The 9,758-nt window shown below is 32.0% G+C and overlaps 1 protein-coding gene and 1 long non-coding RNA gene across 4 annotated transcripts in view; one reads left to right on the forward strand and one right to left on the reverse strand.

Annotated features, from left to right (window-relative positions):
• LOC111613887 (exosome complex component RRP40-like) overlaps positions 1 to 8,595 on the forward strand; it is a 73,149-nt gene extending 64,554 nt beyond the window's left edge. The window contains exon 4 of the mRNA XM_023355245.1: positions 8,326 to 8,595. Coding sequence (XP_023211013.1) covers positions 8,326 to 8,539 — 214 coding nt within the window. The 3' untranslated portion in view covers positions 8,540 to 8,595. The remainder of the gene's footprint in view (positions 1 to 8,325) is intronic.
• LOC111613896 overlaps positions 1,714 to 9,758 on the reverse strand; it is a 38,679-nt gene continuing 30,634 nt past the window's right edge. Inside the window, exons 1-5 of one of the 3 annotated variants that reach the window (XR_002754841.1) lie at positions 9,617 to 9,740; positions 9,405 to 9,530; positions 7,193 to 7,275; positions 3,273 to 3,309; positions 1,714 to 2,146 (exon numbers count right to left, since the gene is read on the reverse strand). This is a non-coding gene — a long non-coding RNA (uncharacterized LOC111613896). Of the gene's footprint in view, positions 2,147 to 3,272; positions 3,310 to 7,192; positions 7,276 to 9,404; positions 9,741 to 9,758 lie in introns of those variants that run through there. The other 2 variants (XR_002754840.1, XR_002754839.1) reach the window with 2 other exon arrangements.

Genomic DNA, 9,758 nt, shown 5'->3' on the forward strand with positions numbered 1-9,758 from the left:
ATCCTGTACTCATTCTTGCTATTGCCATCACTAGATATACCACCCTTAACAAATTTGATGTAAACACATACAATAAATTATATTAACAGAGTAATCTTATGTATAATGGTAGCTTAGATGATACCAATGCTCTTATCTTTAGAAGAGTATTTCAACTGCAATATTTATATTCCACAAATAGTGGTACAGTAGCCTGTCTTTGCATTTTTCTTTATCTCCCAACAAGTGCAATATAATTATAATAGAAATTCCATAGAATGTAAGAGTACTAAAAATTCTGAGCTTTTATCTTCTATTTTTTCATCAGCAGATGTTTCTGATATAAAATAAGCTTAGTTTTTCAATACTGAATTTTATTTGTGGTAATATCATATTAATTGACGTTTACGTAAACATAAAGAAACAACAATACTAAATGGACATTCATGGTATTTAACAATGACATTTAAAGACAAATATTGTACTGTATAATAAAAATTACTTAACAATTCCTGCATTTATATTTTTTAAACTTTCATATAATAGAACATTAAAACTTGTTTTGCTTTTTAGAGAATTTTTACTCTAATTTTATAACGTTAGAAAGAAATCTTTTAATAAGTACTGTCTCCTCATTTACAAGTTGTTTGTTTATTGTTTTTATCAAAAAGAAAAACATAAGTCATAATAATTGACATGTCTGCCTGTTTCGTTTTAGATCTTGACAAATTTATTGTTTCATCTGCAGTGATAGTTTCGAGGACAATGGTAGGAATAAAGTACTGTATTTCAATGCCAATTGATAATTTAAAATTTGTGGACCCAAAAAAGTATGATATATCGAGGGGCCACTGTATTATGTCACAAACATTTTTGATGCTTAAGCATGTGAAAGTGAAAATTGATTCAAAGGTTTGTTCATATTTGTCAGCTTCTGTAAATGTATAATATTGCTTGAATTTGTTCAATCCACTGCTCTTATGACAAATGTAACCTGTCACACCATTCTTTTCCTTTAAACTCTGTCCTGTGGGCACTAAGAGGTCTAGCCTCTTTTAGCAAACCCACAATTCAGTGGCTAGATGGGCCTGATATATCCAAACCTGAAAAATTCCTGGGGCTTTTTTGACTTACCCAGATTCAATGCTGTGAAGTGGCTGGATGGCCTACCGTTCTGGGTCACCCAGAATGGTAGGCCATCCAGCCACTTCACAGCATATTAGTAATCTCATTCATTGATGACTATCTAGGGGTTCATGACTGGTTCAACTGCAATGCATGCATGATTTTATGAGTGCTTGGAAGCACATATGTACTGTTCATTTGACAATGTTTTCATTGGCTCCTTTCTGTGGCAATATAAGGGAAATTATTCAATACAGTAGAGCATCGATTATCCGACCGCGTTCTAGTCAGCAAATTCAAATGTCCACTAGTGATGCGACGCTAAAATATTTGGCTATTTCTTGGCTACTTTAATGTTATTTTTGTTAAATTTTTGGTGTTTTAGCTGGCAACACTGGCTCGACCATGAAAGAGATGCCAGTAAACGAGGCTTAATTTTCTAATTATGAGTGGTTGTTTGTTTTGTGAGCAATAAAATAATTTTTAACGATACAATAGCGACGATTATTATTTTTTAAAAAAATTTGTTAGGTTTAACATTGATGAAAATTCAATGCTAAGTAGGTTAATAGCAATATACTATCAATAATATACTAATTACATGGGATATACTATAAAAATAATGTATTTTTTCATACTTTTCGGTTATCCATTTTTTTCAGTTATCCCAGTCCCCAATTGAGTTGGATAATCAATGCTCCACTGTATTACATTTGCAATTTATAGGTGGTACATACCCCACAATCTGCCAACGTTGTAGCTTTTACAGCAGCCAACTACACCATTATGTCAATAAACACCATACTAGAAATTGCTGTATGCTTATGTAAAAGAAACAATAGTTTTAACATGATCAGCACCATACTGCATCTGTTGTCTTTGGCTAAGACTGTTCAATGAAACATGAAAAATTTTACTCAAACTCTTACATTTCCTTTAACTGTATACAGGATACCTTGTTTAGCAATGTTACCTAGTGTGAGACAATGAGTTGGTCATGGCTGCTCATTCGGACATCCATCACAGGGTCTTGGGTTATGCTCTGGAAAATTTCCAAGCATTTCATCAGTTTAACTTACTAATTAATGCAAATTTTGGAATTTTTCAAAAATGACAGCCTTATTAGTGAGAAATAAGTTGATAAAGTGACAGCTTAACATGTGTTTGGAGTCTAGAAAGAAAAACTAACGTTTGATCACAATGCTTAAACAGTATTTCACAGGTTCTGTCATGTCAAAATTTTTATGCTTTACTCCTCTGGAAAAGCTAAGCAATGTTGATGATGATAATATTTGATTTGCTTTTGTGGAGTTTAATTTTGTTTAAAATAAATTTTATAAATTATTGGAATCAAGTAGTTGTTTAGAAGAATTTTTTACTATAGCTTATAGTGATCATAAACGAAAACGTTCAATTCCCTTTTGTGCATACATTGGGACATGTGCAATGAATGGATTGAATGGAACAACATCTGACAGAAACACAAAAATTCTAACATTAGCACTTCACTGCTATAGTGGAGCGTGCTAAAAAGTGAAGAAAGTTGCTGCACAGGACTCTCAGGAGCTCAACATTTTGCTATTTTTCCTGAAGCATGTTCTGTGATTCAACTTCATGCTTAATGTTTAAAATGAAAACCCTAGTCTGCTTATTTCGACCCCTGGGAGGTCTTCTTGTCATTGCCAGGTTCATTGGGTAATCCTGTGCTGATGTAGTACATCAGCACAGGATTATATACATTTCATATACATTTACGTAATCCCAAGCAAACGTGGAACAAGTTAAATGTTTCCATTTGATCACGTGAGGCATGCTAAATATACATTGACAACCCAGGAAGGTTTAAAACATTTTTTATCTGATTTTTATACCCTTCCTGGTAGGAACCAGTTCAACTACATTGCTTTATAGGTTTTACCTTCACTTTCCTTCTCTGCCATCCATTATCACACTTGACAAAGTACAGCTTGTAAGAATAATGACTGAAAAGTTTAAACATCTAAAATATGATTCATTAGATAAATCTCCCATTTACATTTCATTATGTCAGTTTTGCAATTATGTCTAATGATTAAAACTTGTTCTCTATTTCTACCAGACTCCAACAAAAAATAATTAAGAAAAAAATTTTGTTTTAAATATCTAAATAATGAAGTAAGTTAACCTACCTTTTTTGGGCATCTCTTAGAAGTACTCAGCATGCAACTGGAAATAAATAAGTTTTATTTAATATAATTAATGGAATTTAAATGTAAAAATCATTAGCAGTTCAGAAGAAGAAACTTGTATACTGAAAAATCTTATGGAAAGATATGTGCAGGCCTAAAGTATTAAATTTTTACAATAAATGTTATGAAAAGTTTATCAAAACTGGCAAGTTAGAATACAATATTTAAATATTTATTCTGTTAACAAATTTGTGTATACTAAATAAAAGCAAGTTTTCTTATAGCAGGTGATTCAAATTAAAGTTATCCTATTCAGTGCCTTCAGCACAAAACCAGTTGGTAAAATTCTTCTGACTCTGGCAACTCCAACCTCAAAGTTTACTATTGGTAAAATGTGAAGTTTTGATTTAATTAATTGAAAAGTATTTTTAAAGAAATTTCTTAATGATATGCATATCTCAAGCAACATTCTATATACTTTCAGAAAATATTTTTATTAATTTAAGGCCCACTAGTGGCCAAGTGGATAAAACCATGAAACACTTGCAGTTGTGGGATTGTGCCTGGAAAGTAAATAGTTATGGTATCAATTCAAAGTGCCAAGCTTATGTTAACCAAAAAGAAGCTCCAAAGAAATAATTTGACTTTCATATCAGACACTTTTTTATATATATATAAAAATCAAATTTTTTCGCTACCCTTCTATTAGTTTTGAGTTATTTATGACTATTAACTTCAATAACATAATTTGGTCTTAAAACAGTCAATGAAAAAAAAAACCAAGATCAGAATCTAACTGAAACAATTTTATTAATTATATTTTGAAGTTTTATTATTCACTGGCTTAAGTTCTTGGGTCAATTGCACCTGTCTGTTCAAGCTGACTGATTTTTTCCCAATTTTCACATTTTAAAATTGTATTGTATACTTCAGTTTTTTTCAACTGTCTGTAGGAAATTAACTGTTCCTGTTGTAAATGAAGCAGGTGAGACTATTTTACTAGCAAATTTATTATGTACATTAAAACACAAAAAATAATGATTTATTGTATTTTAATTCTTTTTCCTTGAAAACAATTAACTAATAAAGTGGAATTCTTTTGGCTATTAAGATGTAGTAAAAGTGATTGAATTTACCTTTGAAAAATTTTTGAGTACATAAAGAAACACTTCAACTTTTTTAAAAAGATATCACAGAGTATCCGAATATTTTTGTGTAAGATCGGAGTAGGACTTTGTTTACTGACTCCACCACACTGGGCAAAATTTTATTAAATTTGACCTGCACTCCATGGAAGAGATTTATAGAAAAAACTAGCTTACCCGTTGCGCATTGCTACGATCTCAGAAGAAAGGAAATTCAAGCAAACTCATTATGATAAAATTAAATTTACATTTTATCATTTTTATTAAAACTTATTATTATTATGAATAAGTGGAAAAATAAATTGATAATGCAAATATATAATGCAATACGTTTATACAAGAATAAGTGGAAAAATAAGTTGAAAATAATGCAAATAAAATATAATTCAATACGTTTATACATGAATAAGTGGAAAAATAAATTGATAATGCAAATATATAATGCAATACGTTTATACAAGAATAAGTGGAAAAATAAGTTGAANTCCCCATTTTTATATTTTTTTTTTAATCCTTTACAATTTTAATTATTTAATTGCTCCTTCTTCTCTTCCTTGGCATGTTGTGAAATTTCTGATAGTTGGATAATAAACTGTTTTATTGTAATTTGTCTTTTTAAATTATTTTGAGTTGATATTAAAATTTGGAAAAGGAGGATCCCTAGATCAGTAAAATAGGCAAATTTCCTCCTACAACTTCTGTTGTTGTTTGGGATACAGTTAAAATTTTAACAAAGTTCAAGCGAATATATAATTAGCAAAAAAAAAAGTTGAAATAAAGTGATTAAACAAAAATTATTACAAATACCGTTAATAACAGTTCACAAATACATATATAGAGATATTTTGGGGGGGGGAATGGTCTTCACAATTTGAAATTGATCGAACACACTGTAAAATGCTCGTATACACGCGCGCCATCTGTCGTAGGATAAATGTACTATGCCAGAAACCTTCGTGGGAGTGTATTAAACAACTTCCCAAAGTTTCACGGCAATCAGATAAACGGTGTGGTAATGCATGAAGGACAGACAGAGACAGACACACACACACACACACACACATTCATTTTTATATACTGTATATAGATAATAGCACCCTTAGCAGTGATTTTTGAATGTAAATGGTATCCATGACCCTAGGTTTACAAAAATGTTCATAGTAATCCATAATTATTCAAGCATAGACATTTAATTACTGACAATTTTCATCAAAATAGTTTGCACTGCTACAATGAAAAACAGTGCTGCTAAAGAAGTATCCTTAGGCTGTTAGTGTTGATCAGAGACTACATGGTTAAAGGCCAATAACTGATCTGATGAAATATGTTATATATACTGCACTTAATTAAAACAGTAATTCTTACAATTTTGAGTAATTAAATTAATTAAAAACATGTTTTTGTAAATCTACTGACATGTGATGTCACACAGCACTCTAGTGCTGATTTTTGGAACTTTTTCCCATAAAGCTCTTTGCACATGTGGAAAACCAAATTTAATGTATGAGGGTAGATCAAATATAAATATTTATTTATTTTATGTTTTAAAATTATTTATTAAAAAATAAAAAAACATTATGATTATTTTTCTACATAGCTTCCTGCTAGAGAAACATTTTTCCCAGCAAGAAGAAAGGTTTTTCTTATTCCAGTATCGTAGAATGAAGTTGGTTGCATCAGGAGTCAATTGCGCATGAATTCCTCTACTCCTGCATCATTTTTGCATCGCTGCCCTCCTATAGCTTCTTTAAGCAGCCCAAACAAATGAAAATCGCAGGGCGATGGGTCAGGGCTGTAGGAAGGATGATCAAGTGCAGTCCAGTGCATTTCATTAAGTTTTGAGACTGTTAGAACTGCAGTATGGGGCCTGGCGTTGTCATGGAGGAGGAGGAGAATGACATCTCGATCACTTGACAGCTTCCATAACTTATTCTGACCTTCTCTGCAATTTTGCAAACTGATTCATCCCTCCTCTTCAATAATGTCTCAAACCACTCGAATGTTTTCGCTTGTGATGCTGGTCTGAGGACGGCGATCATGTTTCTGATTTTCCATTCGTGTCCATCCTTCCATGAACTTTTTATGCCAGGCAAGCACACAGTCCTTGACAGTGTTTGATCCCCAAACTGTGCAGTCAATCTGCAAAAAATTTCTGTCACATTGACTCCTTTACAAGCGAAAAATTGTATGATTATGCGTTGCACAACAGAGGAGTGTACCTGTTGTCCGACATTGTGAGCACTACTGATGAATTGGTTGATAGTATGAAACGGCCGGCATTCCCCACTCCTAATAACCCTACCCAATCAGTCTAGACACACAGGCCCTGTACTGCCAACCTTAGTTGCTCAGGAACAAAAATCCCATTTATATTTGATTCACCCTCATATTAATAGTTTTACCCATTGTTTCTCTTTGCAGAAAACACTGAAAAAGGTAATTTTGCCTTTAATCTGAAAAATTGTATTTTTTGACAATGCTAGGCTGAAATTTTTTATTATATTTAATTCTAAACTTAGTCATATGATTTTTTTTAAAAGTTTGTATATAGTTAAAGATTAATTAAGGAAGGATAGACAGACAACAATGGAATCTATATATCTGCAATTTTCAAATTGCAGCCATATATTCCGTAACCAGTTTTTAAGCAGGAGGAAAAATGTCAAACTTATTCATAAATTTGGATTTTTATAGTCTCTAAATTATGCAAATGAGATGATCATTCCTTATATATTAAATATATGCAATTTACAGTATAGTAATGTTTAAATATACTTGCTGTTCTGTGCCAAGTAGTGCCGTTAGCTGCCTCTTTTTAAGTTGTAGGAAATGAAATCTTTCTCCATTCCTAATGGAAACTGTAAAGAATGTTTAAAAAATAAATAAATAAGCTGAAAAAGATTTTGGTATTTTGAAATGGAAGAAAAAATATAATAAAATTACAAATTTTGTCATCAGGAACAGAATCACAGGAGCATATACCAACAAGGATACATGGATAGGTTAGAATGATCACCCCAATTCCAGATTTTACCTCAATTGATTTTTTTTTCTGTAGGAGGTATTTGGAGTTTAAGATTCATGAAACATTGTCACTGAATGCATGTGATGTGCACAGTTTATTCTTACTGCTTGTTGTTAGCCACGCATCATTGAAGACTGTTGTCATTTTGAATACGTAAAATAAAAAGCACACTGATATTTGCATCTTAAGGGTTTAATGTTGCATGACTCTGAACAGTGGAAACTCTAAATGCCCACCAAGTTTGGATGATCACGTTTCATGAGCAATAAATATTGTAATGCAATTACATCGTATTTGTAGGTAAATTAATTTACTAAATATTACATGTACATTTGACCTAATTTTTTGGCATTACAATCGACAGATGACTGTGATTTCCAGTTACATAGAGAATTTGATATGTGGATTTGGATAATTGAGTTTCTAACTTAGCTATGAAGAGGACCAAATGATTATGTAAATGTTGCAGTCAGTTTCTCTTGCATTACAGCCTTGTTATACAGTGATGCACATAGGATGCCAGTTTTTTACAACCTATTTCAGTATCCCATTTGGGAGTTTGGGATTGAAGATATTACATACTGTTGTTTTTCATGTCCTTGAAGCAGCTTTCGTACCCATGAACCTAAGAAGTGAACTTGAAACATTCATACCTGAAATATATATAGTATGGTGATAAAAGTCTTTCTTTCAACCAATTTCTGTAGAGAAGCAAAGACCTGCTTTCCTTACATAATTAAATTTAAACAAAATCACCCAGGCAGTGGACATGTAAAAACATACCCAACTTCTGCTTCAACCTCTTCCATTCTAATAAGATGCATTTTAGATATAAAACTTGTTCTTTAAATAGAATTCTAATTTTTGCATTATATTTTTTCAGAATATTATCACCCCAATGTGTACTTTTAAAGAAACTAGGCGAAAAAATTCCCTTTGAGATTGCGGTAGGGATGAACGGAAAGATCTGGATCTGCGCCAGGACCACTTTTAACACTATGCTGGTCTACAACTGCATCACTTTAGTCGAACACATGAACAAAGAAGAGATCGAAAATCTGTGTCAAACCGTAGCCGATAGATTTACTGCCGTTTGAATAAATATATAAAAAGTTGTATATAAGTGTAATTAAAAAATACTCTTAAAATCTAACTTTTGAGTAAATATGTATTGCATTAAGTACACTTAAACATAAAAATCACACTTCAGCTAATGTAACACCAATATATTTCTATGGTTCTAAATAATTTTCTAGTAAGCCAAACTACAATTGTACAGCTGTAGAAGAGAGGAACAAGCCTGATTTTACTCTTCTGTTACATCCTTAAAGGTGGAAGCAGTTGAAGCTTTCATTATAAAACTCATCAAACTTGGTAATATTTGATGAGTTTTATAACAAAATCATTCTAATGCCGACTACATGTGTACCAATATGTGTATAGCCACTTAAGAATATAAAACTTGTCCAACGACCTTCTTAAATCTGTTGTTCGATTTAATTGCTTTTAGTATTATAAAATTTCATTTAAGTGTAATGAGGAGGATATCAAAGAAAAACAAAATGTAGATTGCATCCAGATGTATTTATGACAAAGTCAATTATTTGCATATCGATAACAGAAGAAGCATTCAAGAAATTCAGTGAATGCGTAAAGGGACACAATGCTGTAGTTTATATTATAATTGCACAGGACCAAGTTCATGTATAGTATTTTCATTCTACTAAGATCACAGCTATTGTAACACATCTAAAAAAATGACGATTTGAGGTCATTTATTTTTGGGACCGAACGAATTTTTGTCATTAGAACATAAGAAAACTCGGACATATTTTAAAATTGAGGGGGTGGCAACGATGGTTATGGCATAGCTTTTGTGGGGATGCCATTAGAGGGGAGGTTAACGGCATGGCGGCAATAGTTTTATATAGTTCGACACAAAGGGGAAGAAACGATACTCACCTCAACCATGCAACCTTCATTGTTTCGTGACACGGTCCACATCGAAAACTTTACGCTTTCTGCATAACTGCTCCCCGTTTTTTTTTTACTCCCACGTTCCCTGTTGGTTTTACTAACACGCAATCGCTACAGGAAAAAGTGAACCATTTTTATTCTTGTTTTTCCTACGTTAATCACCTTCTATTGTTTATTATTATATTATTATTAATTACAGTTATAAAAATAAAATGTATGTTTTTCGGTTTCTGCGTTTTGCCCCCCTTTAAAACCTCGTAAATAGCGCGGAGTAAGTAAACATTACTGTAATTTCGAAATCGTCCGATAGATGGTAGCCTTAGCGAAACGTGACGTCAG

Source organism: Centruroides sculpturatus, unplaced genomic scaffold (genome assembly GCF_000671375.1).
Source record: "Centruroides sculpturatus isolate CEXI.00-Female unplaced genomic scaffold, Cexi_2.0 scaffold2, whole genome shotgun sequence".
In the NCBI taxonomy this organism is placed as follows: Eukaryota; Metazoa; Arthropoda; class Arachnida; order Scorpiones; family Buthidae; genus Centruroides; species Centruroides sculpturatus.